Below are 20,425 nucleotides of genomic sequence, written 5' to 3'. Positions count from 1 at the left end.
TGTCAGCAAATCCCACTGTCACTAACCTGGCCCCAACCTGAAAGTTTCACTCGTGGCCCTAACACCCAGATTTCTTGCCTCCAGCTGGTCCCCTTTCCCCTTAACCACATTAGAAAAATGCACGTTTGGTGTTCACAGCCCCCAGACTAATGAAATATTTCTTTTCCTTCCTGTAATCTGGAATTTTTTTTTTTTTTTTGGTTTTTGTTGTTATTTTTAAGAAGGCGAGTTGCACATATCAGAGGGACTTGCTGGCTCCTCAGAAACCAGCCTAGTAGGAGAGCTGATTGGATTTGCCTAGAGCATTTCCTCATTAGTAGCCTGTGTGTGCTTTTCCTTTCAAATGTCATCTGGCCGCCTCAACAAAGATGTAATTGTGGCAACTTGGGGCCTTCGCAAACTTGGGCTTCACGGAAGGTTCTTTTGAAATCTTCACAACTGCTCGTCCTTGAGATGACAAACCAGAAACATATTGAAAGTGACTTGGTGGATTATTGGTTCGAAGACCACTCCTTCCTGCTCTCCTCCCCTTTCTTCACAAGTGAAGATTGGAATTTTAATTGCTCAACCACAGTTTTTAATTCATGATGCCCAGAAAGGGCAGGTTTATTAATTAGTTCTGATTATGAGGCACCCCTAACCGGGGCCTGGCTGCTTCTTGATCGGTTTCAACAGCTCTTTGCCTGAAATTACTGTCTTGTAAGCACATGGAGGTGTAATTATGCAGACACTAGCTGTTCAGTTCTGCCAGGTTAAACCCTCTATTATGCATACATATTACAGTGTCTTAAAAGGCATTTATTGAAATGCCATAGTTTAATAGTTTAGGCTTACAAAATCAAGCTCTCTTATGTTACAGGCAATAGCCACTTAATTGGATGTTTTCTCCCAGTGCATAAAAATGTTGGCTTAAATACACACACATTCAATTAATAATAAAAAAAAAAAGTGTGAGAAACAGTAATACTTTGTAGTTAAAAGCAAGAACTGTGGAGCCAGGCTGCTTGGATTTGACTCATGCTTCTGCCTTTTCCAGCACTATAATTTGGGGATATGACTTAACCCTTTTCCATCACTGCATCTTTGGTAAAATGAAGATGTTCGAACAGCTTGTATCATAGAATGGTTGTGAGGTTCTAACGAGTTAGTACACAAAAAACACTTCGCAGAGTTCATGAGATCTAGTCATTGTGATTTTTAGTGCTCTCTCCAACCCATTTATTTGTACTTCTGTGTTATAAAACCTAGTTGTGATGAGCTGACAGAATTAGGGATAGCTTTGTGCGGTAGAAACTGAAAGTTTCCCTTCGTACCTATTCTCTTCTTCTTCCACAATAATGGCCTCTCCTCCTCACTTTTTAACTGGATGGGCACCAAGTTACCCAGAGTTAAGAGTAAAATTTCTTTTCCCTCTAGAAATGGCCATGTGGCTAAATTCTGGTAGATGGTTTGTAAGCAGATATAATGAATTGACCTCTGAAAAGTGTTCTTAAAGGAGGAAGCATGGTGTGTCCTCTTCTTCTTTCTTCCTGCTGATGGAAATTTGGTTCATACGACTGGAACTCAAGTAGCCATATTGGATTAACAGATGACAGGCTAGAGATGCAGAAGAGGAAGGGGGCATAGGACTGAGCCCCTCACAACTCCAGAGAGCAAAGCCGCCCTGGCAGCCCTTTTCTTTTGCTGTAGATTTTTAGTAAAAGAAAAACAGACCTCTATATCATTCAGTACGCTATAATTTGGAACACCTGTTGCAGTCAGATATAGTCTTTGGGAAACACTTCACCCTCCTGAATTAGACCATTCTCTCATTATTTTGACTGCAATGTGTAGAAATCTCAGGAGGCCAAGGCACAAAAAAAACCATGAAAAGGTTTCACATACACTTTCTTTTCTGTTAGAGGCACTCTTTTACCACACCCAGGCATGGCCACATTGTTCTTACTGTCTGCTTGAGTAGAGAAGGGACTTAGCCTCAGGCCTCAATTGGTGATTGGAGGGGAACTGCTTGACAGTAGAATTATGCACATAACTGATGACCAAGTCTTGTAGCAAGAAGGGATATTCTGATACTTTTACTACTCCTTCTGGACCAAAAATTGTGGGCCCTTGGAGAAATACAGTGGCAATTTTCTGTTGCTTTCTTTGTTATATACAGAAACAAGTTTCTCCATTTTCTCTTTTCTACACATATCAACAAGAAGCAAGATTCATGAACAAAGGGGCTTTACTCAGGGAGGCGTTGATGTTACCTGTTCTTTCTCAGGACAGATGTGGAAACAGTTCGGTGATTTCGTATACCTTGTTCAGGAACAGTGATGATAATCTGTTTTCATTTTGTTTTGTTTCGTTTTTTTCCCCCTTGAAATTGAAAACTTGTTTTCTGATGGTTCCAGAGATCTCTGGACTCATTTAGGGATTTTGCTGAGCTCTCCTCCCAAAACTAGTGAAAAGGGGAGGTGGTATCTAAGGCTTTCAGAAGAAACATAGTGTGCCTGAGGTAGAAAGCAGGAGGATCCCTTATTTCTGTTTGGCTTCACTGGGGAAGAGCCCTGGTGTTGTTCATCAAAATTAAGTCAGGTTTCTTGCAGTCATGGATTGCTGTCTTTCCTTCAGGAAAATCCTTAGCCTCTGCCACATTCTGTCTACCCTTTCCTTCTGGGGCTCCAGTTAGACATACATTAGACCTTCTCACTTCATCTTCCATTTCTCTATTCCATGTTTTCCATTTTTTAAATAACTTTGTGCTACATTCTGTATGATTTCTTCTGATCTACAAGTCACTCACTAATTCCTTCTTTTGATATGTCTACCTATTGAAGTTTTAATTCTGGTTTATTATTATAATTATGTATTATGTAGCAATAATTATTATTACCGGTACCGTGACTACTAGATATTTCTTTTGGTTATTTTACCAATCTGTTAGGTCACTTTTTTTTAATTGTTTTTTTTTTTTTTTACATTTTATTTACTTTTGATAGAGAGAGACAGAGCACAAATGGGGGAGGGGCAGAGAGAGAGGGAGACAGAATCTGAAGCAGGTTCCAGGCTCCGAGCTCTTAGCACAGAACCCGACGCAGGGCTTGAACCCACAAACCGCGAGATCATGACCTGAGCCGAAGTCGGACGCTCAACTGACTGAGCCACCCAGGCGCCCCTGTTAGGTCACTTTTTAAAAATACTCTCTGGAAGATTCTCTCGGGCTTTTCATTTGCTTCTTTACACACGGTAAACATATCTGTTGCTTTGTCTTCTGTGTTGGGACTGTCACTGCTGTCAGTTATTTTTACTAGTTCTTGCTCATGCTACCTTGTTTCCGTATGTGTAAGTTTTCTTAGATTTTATGCTGTTCATTGCCCTTGAAAGTGATTCACAGGGATTCCTCGAAGCTAGGATGAAATTGCCTTCCTCCAGAAAGGATTTGCCATTGATTTCACCAGTTCCCTAGAGACTTGTCTAGCTTGGGACCTACTTAAACCAGGTTTAAGATTTAACACAAGAACTCATGTCATCTACTCAATTCTTTGCTTCCCCCTTTTCTAGGCTTACATTTCTTTTAAATAGGGACACTTTTTTTTTTTTAATCATCACTCATGGACAGTATAGTCCTCAGCACATAATAAATCACTGATGGATTTTGGCTGAATGAATAAGTTATCATACCTACTTTCTTAATTTCTCTGTCTTTATTTTCAGCTAGTCAGTTAAAAGGATTACTGTTTTGGGATATCATTTCCAATGGGGTGTCCTTTCGTCAAGATGTTGGTTGCTATGTCTTCTCTCCGTCATAAATTCCTCAAGCACTGTGCTGCACAGGAAGTGGTTACTTGGTAAATATTTGCTTCTGGGCTAAGACTTGCCATACTCCCCATGCTTCTGCCCGTGAGTGAATCAAACCACAAATTTCTGAGACTCCTTACACTTTCCATGGATATTTTGAGTATTGCTCAGGATATCTCTGGCAGCAACTCCCTATGGCTCTGTAATTAGTCGATCTACCTCTGATTTCTTTTCTCTTTAGTACACCTGATCATCCTTTGCTGTCTGTAGCTAACTTCTGATTCTGTCATTCCCTCACTCATAGACCAATACCACCATGGCTATAACCACTGCCTATGGAATGAAGTCCAAACCTAGTAGCTTGTCATTTTGCCTTTTTTTGTCTAGGTGGGGTAGCCAGATTCCATGAAAGAATGTGATCTCTGGGAAGTCAAACTCCAGCTCCACTACTTACCAGCCACATAAGTGAAACTTCCATGCATTGTTGTGCTGATGTATAAAATAATATTAGCCTTGTAAGGGATAACATATGTAAAGTTCCTAGTGTCCATCAGAATAAGAATAGTTCTACAGAACATTTCTTTCTAGTAGGGTCTGAAAAGAATAGCAATTTATTTTCTTATTGCTTATGGATACATGGACACTCAAACAATGAAAGACCCCTTGCCCATTTTTTCTCTGGATCTTGGTTACCTTATAAATAAGGTGGTGCCTTGGGGCACCTGGGTGGCTCAGTCAGTTAAGCTTCCAACTTCGGCTCAGGTCATGATCTCATGATTCATGAGTTCGGGCCCCATGTTGGGCTCTGTGTTGATAGCTCAGAGCCTGGAGCCTGCTTCGGATTCTGTCTCCCTCTCTCTCTCTGCCCCCTCCCCCACTTGTACTCTGTCTCTGTCTGTCTCTCTCTCTCAAAAATAAGTAAACCTTTAAAAAATTTTAAAAAGTAAATGAGGTCATGCTTAAAGGCGGGAAGGTATATAAAACATCTGGTTCCATACTTGGCACATCTTTAGGTATAGAATAAATGTTCTTTCTTTATTCCCCTTCAAACTGAGGCAACTTTCTTTCCTATGTGTTTTCAATACAAAGTGTAAGTCAGAGTGCACTATATAAAAGAAGGATTGTTATTCCTGTCTCCACTCTCTGAAGTCCTATCTTCCCTTTAAAGCCAAGCTCAGTTGACATCTATCCCATGAAGCATCTCTGGATTCTCACTTCTACAACACTCATTTCCTACTCCAGCCAGAAGCATAATAATGCAACCAAAGGAGAACCTTCAAACCATCTCAGCTATATTTGAATTTCCTGTTTATCAACAAGTATGATTCTATACAAAGCTAAGCTGTGTTCTAGCTCCTACCAAAACATTTTTAGAGATTAAAAAAATTCAGTGTCTTCAAAACCGGTCTGTTCATTCTGGCTTTGGACAGCTTAAATCTGTCCCCTTAGATTTTCTGCATTTGTACTTAGGTATGTTTGTGTTCCCTTTTAAGTATATTGCCCACAAATAAACAATATGCCTTAAAATACACTGTCCATGAATGCCCTTTCTTCTTCTGTGACTGCAGCCTGTGCTACCAGATTTGTGGTGACCGTGAGCTGTTTTCTCCTAACTGCACTTATATTCAGTGAAAACCCTGAAATCTCCTTTTCAAATATGTGTTGGTATTAAATGACATCTCCTCTGTCTTGAATTAGTATGGCTATTTTTGATACCTATGACTGAGTTCCCCAATCCCTGCCCATATTGCATGCACCTAGGTGTGTTTGGCCTGTGTATTAAATTGCTATGAACCTAACTTGTCACTCATGCTCCTAGATGCAGTTTCCTTGTGAGTTTTTCAACATACTTTGTTCCTGTTCTAACACTCAGCTCATTCTGTTTTGTCTGCCATTTATGCACTTGTGTTGTATCACTGGCTTGGGTGGGGCTCCTGAGAAGCAGAGCCTCAGTCTAGGGGATCAGGCAGCAACTTTGTAGCTTCCCAGACTTGGTGGCTTCTGTTGGTTTAACAGCTGTTTTCCAGAGCAGGCCGGCAGCTAAGAGTTGTTCTCAACGAACACAGGCAGCTAGGAAATACATGCTCAGACTGGTGGAAAGGATCTGATGGGACCCAGCAGCATCCACTATAGTCACCTATGGTTTTAAACTCTTTAGTAGGAAACTGTCTATTGTTTATTTTTGCAGTCTCTGTAAACCTGGCCCCATGTCTTGCATGGTAAAGGCATTAGTTTGTGGACTTGAATCATCAACAATCTGGAGTAAATATCCTCTAGTTTGTACCCATTCCAGTCCATTGCCATTTGTAAAATCAGATACCGGTAAGGAACTTTGCCAATCCCGCCCTCCCCGCCACAGAGGAGCACAGAAGCAGACTGTGTGAGTGATAGAGGGAAAGATATGGATGTTTATGTTGCATTGTTCCAAGAAGCTAGCTGCCCTGTCAATTCAGAAGCTGTCTATGGACCAAATGTTTAAATTCGGAATAGGCAAAAAAAAACCCTTCTTTTTTTAAAAATATATTTTTTTTATTTTGGGAGAGAGAGAGAGCGTGAGCATGAGCAGGGGAGAGGCTGGGAGAGAGGAAGAGAGGAGAATCCCAAGCAGACTCTGTGCCTTCAGTGCAGACCCTAGTGTGGAGCTCGAACTCACAAACCACGAGATCATGACCTGAGCAGAAATCAAGAGTCAGACCTTAACCAGCTGAGCCACCCAGACACCTTGGCAAATAGCTTATTCAGACCAAGGAAACACATCGAAGTGCAGGATTTCAGTCTATTCCACTCAGCTTTTGAACTATTTATGTTTTTTTTATAATTTCACAAAAGTAATATGTACATATTGGCTAAACATAAAAATGGTATAAAAGAGTGATAAATGAATAGTAAAGTCTACTCTTCGTCAGCTTGGCTTTTATTTCCACTCCCAAGAGCTAACTGCTGTTAATATTTTCTTATGTTTCTATCCAGAAATAGTCATATATATATAACTTACATATATATATAAGCCTATGTATTTATGATTTATATGCAAAAGATTAAAGTATATGTACTTCTGTCTAACATTTTTTAAACTAATAATAGATCTTATAGATCTTTCTACAACACATCTATAGCTATATCTCATTTTTTAAAATGACTGTACAACTGTCTTACAGTTTATTATTTTTCTTATAGACATTTAGGTTGGTCCTAGTTTTCAGCTCCTTCAGAAGGTATTTTTGCTCTTACAAATTTTTTTTCAATTGCAAAATAAGTATCCTTTTATGTAAGATTTTTTTTTTTTTTTGCATACTGTATGTGCTTAGTGGTATTAAATTGAAAATCCTATTCTTGGGGTGCCTGGGTGGCTCAGTCGGTTAAGCGGCCGACTTCAGCTCAGGTCATGATCTCGCGGTCCGTGAGTTCGAGCCCCGCGTCAGGCTCTGTGCTGACAGCTCAGAGCCTGGAGCCTGTTTCAGATTCTGTGTCTCCCTCTCTCTGACCCTCCCCCGTTCATGCTCTGTCTCTCTCTGTCTCAAAATTAAATAAAGGTTAAAAAATTAAAAAAAAAAAAAAAAGAAAATCCTATTCTTGCTTCTGCACAGAAAAATGATGCCGTGGATAGAGAATGTGGCTACCAAATTCCCAATTTCTATATTGAACAGTCATGTGCCTTTAAGCCTAAGTTATGTTTTCTCCTTCTCTGCCCATTTGTCCTTCAGCCTCTTCCCCAGAATGCAACTTATAACCAGAAAAGATAAAAGTTGTCATAGTTGAAAAAAGCTGAAAGTAATTCTCAAGTTCAGGTCATCGTAATAGCAAGTTCTAAAAACCACTTTGGTATAGAATTTAAATAACAGAAAAACTATTTTGAGAAGCACAGAAGTTGTGGATCTTGCTTAGAGTTTAAGAGGTTCAGTATTAAGACCTCATCTAATGCAAGTTTTGAAAAACTCAATCAGACCTTCCAGAAATCCGGCCTGATGTACTTAAAAACTCTGTTGTCTTTTTTTTTTTTTTGCAGTGAAGTACATGCGAGAAGCCACACCCTATGTGAAGAAAGGCTCCCCGGTATCTGAGATCGGCTGGGAAACACCTCCGCCAGAATCGCCTCGGTTAGGGGGCGGCTCCTCAGACCCTCTGTCCTCGCAGCCCTTCTCCTTCCACAGAGATCGGAAAAGCATCCCCCTCAAGATGTGTTATGTCACTCGGAGTATGGCCTCGGCTGACCCTGAGAACAGGTAAAGAGGGCCAGGGATCTCCTCTGACATTGCTAGGCCTGTGTCTGTGTTCTGAAAACACTCAAAGGTTTCCAAAGAATAGCTTGAAAGGGCCCCACAGAGATAATGTTGTGTGTTCAAGCCAGGGCTCCCTCATTCCCTTCCTTTCTTTTATCATCGTGAGAAATCTGTGTACTGAGCTTTGGTTCTGGAAAGAGTTGAATTGGAGTCAAGACCCTAAGTGTCTTCTCTGGGCCTCCCATTGCTAGTTTATGTGACTTTGGGCAAGTTTCTTAAACCAATAGATCTCAGTTTTGTCATCTGCAAAATGGGAATAATTGAAATAGATACCTCGCTGAGTTGGAAATCTACATGAAGTGCTTACGGCAGGAAAACCTTCCTGAATATAAGCTATAATAATATTTATTATTATTTAAAATTTTCTTTAAGTTTATATATTTTTGAGAAAGAGGGAGCATGAGTGGGGAAGGGGCAGAGAGAGAGACACACACAGAATCTGAAGCAGGCTCCAGGGTCTGCGCTGTCAGCATAGAACCCAACACAGGGCTAGAACTCATGAACCGTGAGATCATGACCTGAGCCAAAATTGGACATTTAACCAACTGATCCACCCAGGCGCCCCAATAATGATATTCATTATAATGTCAGGTAGTAGCAAGCACATCAGCCCCCTCTGGGCCTCAGTGTCCTCAACTGTGTACTTGGAAGTTTCGATGGGAGGATCCTTAATGCAATTTTCTGCTCTAAACTTCTCTTTATGCTTAAGAGACAAAAAGGGAGTGGCTTTGATCCAACCCTGGAGTGCTATTTCTCAAAGTCTGTACACGATTTCTCAGGCCTCGGGATAGATATATCACCCAATCCATGGAGATTATAAGGAGTCCAGGAAGACCAGCAAATATGTGGGTCCCTGTTCCCCCAGACATCTTACTTTAACTCATCTGAACAGACAACATCTACCTGGGAGGAAAATAACAGACATGTAGAGGAGAGGGAGAGGAATGGAGCCAGTCAACGGGGAATCTTGGTGACCTTGGCAGACACATCCAAATGCTAAAAATAGGGACAGCTCTAGTGGCCCTTGTGTGTAACATGTGTGGGACAGCTGCCGCCTACGTGAGTGGGATGTATTTGGCTAGGATCTGAGTTGCTAATGGGGAAGAGCCAAAGGGAATAGGGATCGGGAGGAAGTTGCCTCCTCAGCTTAGAGCTCAAAGCTTTTTTCGTTCCCTTCCTAATAAGCTCACTCTAAAGAAGCTGCTAGCCTGTCTCACTCCAGCAGCTGGAGGATCCACCCTGCTCCCCCCACTCCTCCCATGCCGGTTCTGTCTGCCCAGGGATCAGAGCAGCGGTTGTAGGAGAGAGTGGGAAGTACCAGCCAAAGAGGAGTTGGAGCAGGCAGACTGGCAAGGAGGCAGAATTCTTCCGTTCCTCCATGAGCCGCTCTAACCTGTTCTGTTTTGTCCCCTTCAATTTCTGCTGCTTTCCCTGGGCCTTCATTTGATGCCCCGGTGACTCTGCGTTTGATCTTTCCTGGTCTCTTAGCTACCAAATCAGACGGACAAGTCCTTTCTGCCAGGAGTCTGATGTCTAAGGTGTTAGATCCGGTGAACTCATAGTTTATGGAGTGCCTATCTTGTGCTGGGCGTTACGCTAATTTACTTCAGACCAGAGACTGCAAAGTCGCAGCCTCTAGGCGTACCCAGACGACAGATAGGATCCGTCTAGTGTGTTCAAGAAATCCGAACTACTTCCCACGTTGAATCATTGGGAAATTTCACATTGAAAAGCCAGATCTCTGCTTTCCCAGAAAAATGGATAGATCTGGGGAAATTATTAGGCCCACGTTGCTGCAGGCAGGTTTCCAATCTGCAGGAGCCCGGGTGAGGCTTCTCCTTGTATAAGGGAATGAATTCCCCCCAGCACTCCTATTGCCACACACTTGGGGGATTCCATTAGTTATCTGCCTCGTACTTAAAACTGTGACCCTCCTTAGTCCTCTAAATAGCCCTCTGCGTTTCTCTCATTGTCCTCATTCTGTAGATGAAAACTGAGGCTCAGTTCTTATAGAAGTTCCAGGCATCGTATGGCTAATACACAGTTTTGCTGGGTTTTGAATGCAAGCCTACAGTGTGGGTGACAGTGTCAGATTGCCGTTACCAGAAAAATGCAGAGACTAGAAAATGTGGAATATCGTAGGAGAGATTCATGCCTGGGGAGAGAGCTTAAGTAGATGATTTCTAGGGTTCATTCCAGCTGTGGTCTATATACTGTAACTTCCTCCTAAGGCACCAAATTCTATTGGAAAGAATATTTTGGGACACATCGGGCCTTAGTTCAAACACTGGAGACTTCATATGTCAAGGCAGAAGAGGGAACACATCTTTAAACTTTTATATCAGTGGTCTTCAATCCACCATTGATGAGGTGGTGTGGGAGAGCCTATCCTGCTAGGGTATGAGAACCACAGGGCAGGACTGAAAATGAGAATCCAGCTAAGCCAGAGGGTCCAGGAGGAGACTTCTGTCCAGATAGACCCAGAACTGCTAATAATGAGATTGACCTTTCACAATGTATATGTATATCAAATCACCGTGCTACACACTTTAAATACCTTAAAATTTTGTCAGTTATACCTCAACAAAGCTGGGGGGAAAAAGATTATGGTTTTAGGTGAATCTTGACCCTGGTAGAGGAAGAGAAGAAAAGAAAAAGGAAACAAATATTTAGTGGAACTCTGGTTACATGCTGGGCAGAGTATAATGTACTAGTCAGAAATGTAGACTCAACTCCGTGCTGAACACAAGACACACCTAACACGAAGTGATTTTAAAAGGCAAAAAGCAAAGAGGTGGGTAAAGCGTACAAGGCAAATATAAACTAACATCAATGACAGCAAAAAGTACCACTTTTGATCTTGATATATGACAGGGTAAGATGCAGACTGAAAACACAAAACAGGACAAAGAGCTGGTTGAGGCTGAAGACCGGGGTTCACAAGGAACATTCAACAGTTGTGGATGCACCCCAAACAACACAGCAGTGGCCTCTGTAGAAGATGCAAGAAGAAATCGAAATGTACTATTAGGTAATTCAACATGCCACTCTCGGTCCAAGATAGGGCAAGTAGACAAAAGATCAGTAAAGATCTAAAAGACCCAAACAACGTCATTAACAAGGGAGATCTGGATACATCACAAACTTTGTACACTGATAATAAAGAACAGACTTCCCTTTGTAAATGTAGAAAATCCCATTTTCTAAATGCAGATAGAACATTGACAAAATTAACTATAGATTAGCTCACAAAAAGTGCAATAAACTCCTTGAGGTAGGAATATTCTAAACGACATTCTCTGATGTCAGTGGAGTAAAAGTGGAAAACAAATTGCAAAATCGAAGTGCAGAAAACCTTTCTTCTTGGATTTTTAAAAGCTGTGAAATAACTCCTGGGTGAAAGGGGAAATAGAAACTGAGATGGTAGCCTTTCTGAGAAAATGAAAATAATGCATATGTTAAACATAAAAGAGAAAGGGAGAGTCTAGTTCAACCTTGGAATGTGTGGATTTCAGCAAGTATCTCATTCAATCTAATAACAACTCTCAGTAGTAGGTCCTCTAATCTCTATTTCATAAACAGTGAAATGTAGTTCAGAAGTGAGAGTTGAAGCAAACCGTAGATCTGGGGTTCCAACACGAAGCCCAGCTTCTTAATCACGATAACCCACTGCCTGTGACTCCAGCACCTGGCAGAACAGCTCACTTGAACTGTAAGTGCAATGGCCAGGACTCAATGGGCTCCTGGATGCTGAGGCTTGGGAACTGATGACAGATGCCACAGCAGCTTGGGACTAATCCCCTTGGTTGGTGATGCACAGCTACTTATAGTTTGCATTAAAAACTCTAATGTTCAATTTCTCAAATAGAAAAAGCCGTAGAACAGCAGGCAGGATTGCTACTCTTTCTGTGGAAAAGGTCACCCAGCAGGCACTGAATCCACAAGAATATGTCACTGCTACTGGTTGTCAATGATTACAACATTTTTTTAAAAATTTCACTTCATAAATAACTCGTTCATAAGCTCTTCGCTGCCCTCGTCCAGAGCTACATCCCCAGTCCTCCAGACTATTTGGACATATTCTCTACCGGGTGCTTTGTTTCCAGCTTGCTCCTTCGCTATCCTCCACCATCTACCCTACACCCAGCTAGCCAAGAGAATATGAAACACCCAAAATTTATCCATTTGCTCAAGATGGCTCCCTGTCACCTTCGCTGATACCAAAACCACTCAGTATTACATAAAAACCTTATGAGGTTCTGGATCTTCGCTAAGTGTCCAGCTCTTCCCATCTCATCCTTTATGCCCCAGCCACCCTTAAATAATTTACTTCCCTGACAACTTCCTAGTCACCTTCTAACACTCAGCACAGGTGAGACACTGGTCCCACTATACCCTGTGTGTAGATCTGTCCATGATGGCAGCTTTCATAATGACTTGAGATTTTTTTCTTATGTGCTTACCCAGTTCATAAAGTTATTAAGACCCCTTGAGGTCTGGAACATGCCGTGTTGTCATTTTAATATCCCACCTTTCGAGAACATTGCTTGATACAAAGCAGGCATTCAAAAATATGTGCTATGTATGATAAATGGCATATTCATCTGTCCATTTTTGGTATTCTTTACCTTCTCAAACTTTAAAAAAAAAAAAAGGAAACATCTTCCACTAAATAGGCTTGGGAATAAGAGAACAAATAAAAACATGGTTCTATCTTGACAGGCACAGCAAACTTAAATAAACCATAACAACCCATTAACAAAGCCTGTTACTGGGTTGAAAGCAGATGGACCCTTATGGATGGTGTATGAAGCTTTTGTCATGACTATGTGCTCCAGTAATAGACTCCACTGTAGATATTCATCGTTAAATTATGAAGCAATGCATACAGCTTTTTGAAAAACATTGTGCATTTCTATTTACAGTATACAAGTGAAAAATCCACAGACGATGCCATTGTAATTTCAAATAGAAGTGCTCCACTCAGCACACAGTGATTCAGAGGGGTATGATCCAATAAGTCCTATAGTAGATGCAGATATATTCTCACAAAGTGCCCTCAGTGATGTTACCACAATCCAGCGCCCAAGTTGCAGCCACAGAGGATCAGAAACCTGATTAGTGGCATAGTGACACTGGATCCATCTCCAAGGAGTGGGCTAATATTAACCAAAACAAATGCAATTGTCAAGCAGAAGTAAACACTGAAGTAGGACAGTATGTATGTCCTCCCATTACATACAGGTGGTCTGTATTAGAAGACAAGTATAGAAATAAACAGAATATCAGAACACCAAGTAACAAAAACAATATGGACTTTCAAGGCAGCCTAAGCAATGCATTCTATGTGAGGAATTCAGTTGTCACCAAGGTTATCAATACAAGAGATGCTAGCAGACCTTAAGGTGTACATTTTAGACAAGGAAGCTGGAAGCCACCCCTTCCGGGATTAGGAGAGCTTTGCCAGAATAGCCATTATGTTAGTTACTGCTTTACTGAGAGCCCCCATCTCCTTTGGGCTGTGCATAAATATTCGGGGCTCCCCTAAGTGGATGCCCCACTCCTCTTCTGTTCACCCAGTCTTATTCCTGATGGGGACCAGAGCAGTGGACTTTGTTTTTGCTTGTTAAATTAAATCAAATTCTAGTCCTGGCTCTCCAAAGTGGCTCCCATATCCCTTTGTTGTGAGTTTTAGGTGATCCCAAGTACTTTAGTTACACATTTGGAAACACAAGTTCTTTTGGTGACCACCAGACAAGAGTAACCATTTTACTAGTTGAGCCTGATTTCCTACTTTTTCCAGTGTTTGGGGGCACACGATAGCCCCCCTCACCCAAAGCTTATGTAGAGTTCTCAACCATACTCTTCAAACTTGGAATCCTATTGAAAAGGCTCCTCCATTAGGCCAACTAGAGTGAAGATTCATGAGGTTCTACTACCCATCCTGTCTCTATAGTAAATCCTGGCTTGTGAAAAGAGCTTCTCCTCTTAAGAGGCTCATAATATGTGTACTTTCTTGGTTCTGTTTTCTCCACTTTGGTTGGATACACGATGGTGGCCTCATAACAGAAAGTATTGCTAGCACACCACAATTGACAATGCATTTTGGAAACAAAGGGGAAAATGTGAAATAAAGTTACAGTGGCACTATAGTAAGTGGACACATTTTCAAATTAGGCCCAAAAAAGGCCCAAATTAACCACCTGCTAATATCAGTGAGTAAAACTCTGGAGCTGAGGTTAGAAAATGGGAGTTTGGATCTCAGTTCTGTCACTTAGGCCCTTTCATTTTAGATAAATTGCCTAATCTCTCTGATTCCGAGCTTCCTTGTCTATAAAATGTGCTTGCTGACACTGACCACGTATAACTGTTGTAAGGATTTGATACCCCTGTAAGCATCCCCTAATTCCTGGTAGCATAAGTGTGCCATAAATGCAGCTTTCGATCAAAATATCCTCAGTCCTGGGCTCCAAGGGAGGGAGGAGTTTTCTTCCCAGCAGAAAGAAATTTCCAGGTCATCTCCTCAAACGGTTGGGGAGAGATTATTTTGTAAGACATTCTTTCACAGAGGTTTTTAGTCTTCTGGGACTTCTGGCTCTCTGTAGGAAACTCATTCCAGTTTCCCAAGTCATGGGCCCACAGAACCTTAACTATCATGTATATATCAAACTCCCAAGTCTTCAGCACACCCCCCCCCCACTACTGACCTACCTGCCACAACCCCAATACTCACCACTGTTATTTTCAATGCCTTCCGTCCTTTTTTTTTTTTTTTAATATGGGAGTTTCCTTTTCTTTTTTGCAAGCTCAGTAGTACATTAAAGCCCAAAAAGCAAACTTTTCTTATTACATCTTATATAACATATCAAGGTGTTCATAGCAGAAGTGTTTCTGAATTTGTATAGACCACCGTGGATCTAGAAACCTCCTCACGTGGCTAAGTTAAACTTTTACCATCATGTATAAAACTAAAGTCAAACAAACAAATAAACCAACAAAAAAACATGAGTATTATCTTTTGGATGATCTTCCAGTTTCATTTGAAAGTGTGGACTTCCCTCCACCACCAAGAGCACCATTTTGGTCATGTTTATTCATCTGTCTGTATCTATCTGTTACCTTTGTCTATCTATCTGTCTGTCTATCTATTGCCTCTATCTACTATAGCCTCTATCACACTATCTATCTATCTTTCTATCTATCTATCTATCTATGTATCTATCTATCTATCCATCCATCCATCCTTGCTTTTTACCTAGATAACCCCTACTGAAATATTGTTACTCTGGAAGGGTATGGATAAAAAGAGAGATGACCTTGGTGTTTTTCAACAGTGCTCACATTCTGCTTTTGGGAAATACAGGAAGTGAAATAGATAGTAATGTTTCAACAGTTTGTTTAAAGGTGGTTGGGAAGGGAAAGTTCAGGGGGGTTGGACTGAATTAGTCAGAGATCTGAAATAGGAAATAAAGTCCTAAACAGTTATGTTATTTTTTTTTAACGTTTATTTTTGAGACAGAGAGAGACAGAGCATGAAAGGGGGAGGGGCAGAGAGAGAGGGAGACACAGAATTGGAAACAGGCTCCAGGCTCTGAGCCATCAGCCCAGAGCCTGACGCGGGGCTCGAACTCACGGACCGCGAGATCGTGACCTGAGCTCAAGTCGGCCGCTTAACCGACTGAGCCACCCAGGCGCCCCAAGTTATGTTATTTTTTAAGTGTACATAGTTAGGCAAAGCAAGAAGGCTTGCCTTCAGCATCCACAACAGACCTAAGAAAACAGGTAAGACACTCCTTTTTAAAAGTTATTTTAATGAAAGCTTAAATGTTATCAAAATAATAAAAGCAGATAGTTTTCAAAGATTTATTATTAAAAAGCAATGGGTGTTTATCATTCATTTTGAAGCCTATTTGTAAACCATGAGAGAGACTCATGTCTGAGATCTGGAAAATTTTCTCACATTATGTATTTGGTAATGTCCTTCTCCATTTTCTTTGTTCTCTGTCTCTCTGGATCCCCTGTTGGAAAGATGACCTCATAGATTGGTTTTCTGTTTTTTTTTTCTCTATTACTTCAGTCACACTTCTTAAAGTTTATTTCTGTGACCCTTCTCATGAATATATTGTGTTTAAATTTTAGCTATTATATTTTAGCTCTTTATTCTCTGAATGTTCCTTTTTAGTGGAATTTTGTTCTTGTTTTATGGATGCTGTATTTTGTCTTAATTCTTGGAGACTATTAATTAGGTTTGTTTACTTTTCTTTGTGCTCTTTGTTTTTTCTGTTATTTATTTATTTTTTTTTCCGCTTGTTTGTTCGGATCTTCATCTAACTTGCTGGAGTTTTCCTCAGATGTTTGGTGATCCTTTGGTATCTGCTCATTTTTTACACTGAGAGACAAAGAAACCTATTGGAACCTTTGTGTGGGGAGGGGGTTTATCAGTTGGTGAGAATTCATGTATGGTTATTATTTGGTGAGTCAGCCTTACTGAGAGATCCCTTCCAGTTCTGCAGATGTTGATGTTTGGAAGTTTCCTCTGGGTCCATTAAGTTACTTAGGACAATTTGCCAGTCCTTGGGTGTGGGTGGTGGTGGGAACACCCAGTTGTCCGTTTTCTGAGAGCCCCACTACTCAGCTTGCACACCTCACATAGGACCCTGTTTCCAGCCCTGCATCACCCCTGCCTCTGTCTCTGATGCTCCCAGCCCCTGCAGGGTATGCAGAGCCAAGGAGCTCACGCTTCTTTGGGATTCTCTCTGTAGCCCATCAGGTTGTAGCATTCTTGGCTCATTCTTTATGTGCAATCAGTTGCCGAGTTTCATTGCTGTCTGTCCTTTAGACACATATTGAGCTCTTGCCTCTTATTTTCTGGTGGGCTTATACATATTTTACTGTTTTTCCTTACTGGGATATTTTAAGGGAGAAGAGATGAACATGAATGGCCAAGCCACTGTTTTCCCCCCAAAAAACCTTGCATAATTTGCATCTTTGTATACAACAGAGTGCACAAAAGGTTCATTTTAATGAGCTTAAATAACATTTTCATAGCCTTGTTATTTTTAAGAAAATCTGTTTCCTCCATAGATAAACTTGAGTGTTCATCCTAATTATCATATATTTTTAATCTGTTGGAGATGAATTAGTAAGGTTTCCCTGGCAATGGTAAGCTAGTGAAAAAAAGGGAATTTAACTATTTTTGGATAGCCTTGAGGAAAGGAGTTGAGGAGAGTGTTCACCAAGCATGGTTCCATGATTCATCAATACACAATAAGATGAGTTCATTTTAGTTCATTCCTGTACCTCTAAGCACCATTCCAGGAAAAATCTCAGTTTCCCCTCTTCAAAGAGCATTTCAAAAGGTTGAACTTGACCATCTGGGTGCTGAGAGACTTTTGCTAATGTTGACTCTCAATATTTAGGTCTTGATCCTTGGCTCTCAATACATTAATTGAAGTCCATTTGGTTTGCAAAAAGCTGCCCCAGGATTTTCCAGCTGAGATAATGAGCCTCTGAAAATAACCCCGTGCTAGAATGCAGGCATCCTCTATTCAAGTGGGCATCACCTGCTGTGGGGATGGGAGAAGGGGGAGAGAGGAGGATTCACAGAGCAGCCCTGCCCTTCTTCCTCAACACATGCATGGACTTTTACTGTCCTCAGTGGAGGATGGTTTCATGGCACGGAGAGCTGCAGATACATTTAGACAACACCTACTTGGACATCCAGGTCCCGTGTCTGTTGACAGGTACTTTCTTTGTTCCAAAACAAAACTAGAACAGGAATTTTCACATTGGTGGTCCATTCGACCTGGTCGAGATGTCTTTCTTTTTCTTATATTTCAATGTTTTAGCAAATAGTTCTGACCATCCAGGGTTTTTGCTAGGTCCTGATCTGCAGCGGTTGCAGGGTTCTTGTCTTGACACAGCTTCTGGTCAGGTAGGGAATGTGTACAAGTAACTGGGCATTCCAAAACAGAACTCTAAAGGGTGATGCAGGTGAGGGGCACCTGGGTGGCTCAGTCGGTTGGGAGTCCAACTTCGGCTCAGGTCATGATCTCACCGCTCATGGGTTTGAACCCTGTGTTGGGCTCTGTGTCTCCCTCTCTGTCTGCTCCTCCCCTGCTCACACTCTGTCTGTCTCTGTCTCTCAAGGATAAATAAACATTAAAAAAAATTTTTTTTTTAAGATGATGCAGGTGGAGGGGCGCCTGGGTGGTGCAGTCGGTTAAGCGTCCGACTTCAGCCAGGTCACGATCTCGCGGTCCGTGAGTTCGAGCCCCGCGTCGGGCTCTGGGCTGATGGCTCAGAGCCTGGAGCCTGTTTCCGATTCTGTGTCTCCCTCTCTCTCTGCCCCTCCCCCGTTCATGCTCTGTCTCTCTCTGTCCCAAAAATAAATAAACGTTGAAAAAAAAAAATTAAAAAAAAAAAAAAGATGATGCAGGTGGAAAGGATGCTCCAGTAGCTCCTTTGCAGGAATACTACCCAATCCAAAGTTCTGATTTTTGGAAGGGGGTGGATGGCGACAACGGGGAATGATTGTCAGAAGAAGTGATGTCTGTGCTGAGACGCAAATAATAAACCAGAAGTTAGCCAGGTCGAAGTTTGGGGAAGGGAGACAAATCGGGTATTCTTGGCAAAAGAGACAGTATGAGTCTAGGCACCGAGGCAAGAAAAAACATAGTTCTGTTTAAGAATTGGAAGAAGTTCAGTCTCTTTGGAGTACTCTCTAAGAAGAATGTGTCAAGAGTCTACAGAGGTGGTCACATTCAGAGCTAAGCCCCTTTATGTTTGGGACTTTATTCTAGGTGGGGTCTATAGCAGGGGATTGACATCACAAAGACCCCTCTGGCTTCATAGTCAAGCATGGACTGGCTGGGGGAGCAGTCAGAGGGTTACTGCAGAAATTGAGGTGAGAAATCATCTTGGCCTCTGCTAGAGTAGGACAGAAGCCCTAAAGAGAAGTTGGATGAATTGGAGAGACGTAAGGGCCAGAATCTGCAGGAGTTCCTGAGAAAGTGGGCTTGAAGGCCTGAGCTAAAAGAAGGAGTCCAGAACTAGTTTTGCTCTGTCATCCTTGGACATGGAGCCACCGTCAGTCATACATCTGGCCCCTATCGCTAGGTGGTTACACTGGCCCTCGGTGAACGGAACCGAGGAAAGTCATGCTTGGCTGAAGGGTGGAAGTAAGCAGAAGCATAGGACAGGTTTAGGCCTTTGACGATACGGGCTTGATTGACAGTCAGAGTGACTGTCTTTTGACAGTCTGATGTCCTTTACCTAGACTTGCAGGCATGGTGAGAAACCGCAGCACGTCTTGCATTTCTTTTGCATTTGCCCTAATTCTTGGAATAGCATGGAGAAATCGCTCACTGCGTCCAGAATGGCAATTGCGCAGATGCTGGTCGTGTCACTCTTGAAGCCTTAACTGAAGAATGTTGAATGAAGGAACCATTTACAGAAGAGCAGGCTGTGTTAGAAGAACCAGCAATGGATGGAGAAGCACCCAGGTCTTAGCAACTGGGAAGCTGCTTCCACCCCAGGGACCGAGGAGAAGAGAAAGTTTCTGTGAGCTGGTGAGGACGGGAGCCCTGAGAGACAGACCGAGGCCCAGGGAGGGTTGGGAATAGGTCAGCATCCCTAATCTTCCTCTGTCCCGCCCTAAGGTCTCCTGTTCTTGCTTCTGAGTGGTTGCTGACAACTGGAAGGCAGAGTTAGGAGCTTGAGTGATGTGCTTAGTACATGGAGTTTTACTCTTGGAGCACAGAGCAAGGCAGAGAAGGGCAGAGAATGAATCTGGAGAAAGCAGAGACAAAAAATAAAATCGCAAAAAGTGTACTTACGTTCTGTCTTTTCGAAAATAGGTCTGATGTATATACAAGTGACAACTATACGAAAAACATGGCTACCTCGAACACCTCGTTAGTGACTGAACCTATATTTATACGGCCCTGCTTAATTAAAGGTGCTGTAGGGGCACCTGGGTGGCTCAGTCGGTTAAGTGTCTGACTCTTGGTTTCGCTTCAGGTCACGATCTTGCAGTTCTGGGGTTCAAGCCCCGCGTCAGACTGTGCACTGACGGCACAGAGCCTGCTTGGGATTCTCCTCTCTCTCTCTCCCTCTCTCTCTCTCTCTCTGCCCCTCCCCTGCTCTCTCTCTCTCAAAAATAAATAAATTAAAATAAATAAATAAATAAATAAATAAATGGTGCCATGCCTCTTCTAGAATTTTGATCAAGATTTCTTTTAGCCTCGGTGATGCCCAGAGGAAAAAGACCCTTTATTTGTCTCAAGCTGGAGGTGCGGAAGGGAAGTGCAGCAGGGAGTGGCCAGGGTGGCTGAGCTGAGAAACGGCTTTCACGATGCACT

At 42.0% G+C, this 20,425-nt stretch overlaps 1 protein-coding gene and 1 long non-coding RNA gene across 2 annotated transcripts in view; both read left to right on the top strand.

Annotated features, from left to right (window-relative positions):
• The window catches only part of SNTB1 (syntrophin beta 1), a 236,769-nt gene that overhangs the window by 93,188 nt on the left and 123,156 nt on the right, over positions 1-20,425 (top strand). Inside the window, exon 2 of the mRNA XM_043601679.1 lies at positions 7,790-8,006. Coding sequence (XP_043457614.1) covers positions 7,790-8,006 — 217 coding nt within the window. The remainder of the gene's footprint in view (positions 1-7,789; positions 8,007-20,425) is intronic.
• Positions 18,496-19,895, top strand: LOC122495763. Its single transcript, XR_006300560.1, has 3 exons — positions 18,496-18,969; positions 19,413-19,633; positions 19,724-19,895. It is a non-coding gene; the product is annotated as an uncharacterized LOC122495763 (long non-coding RNA).

This window comes from Prionailurus bengalensis, chromosome F2 (assembly GCF_016509475.1).
Source record: "Prionailurus bengalensis isolate Pbe53 chromosome F2, Fcat_Pben_1.1_paternal_pri, whole genome shotgun sequence".
NCBI lineage: Eukaryota > Metazoa > Chordata > Mammalia > Carnivora > Felidae > Prionailurus > Prionailurus bengalensis.
This window is presented reverse-complemented; position numbering and strand designations above follow the sequence as displayed.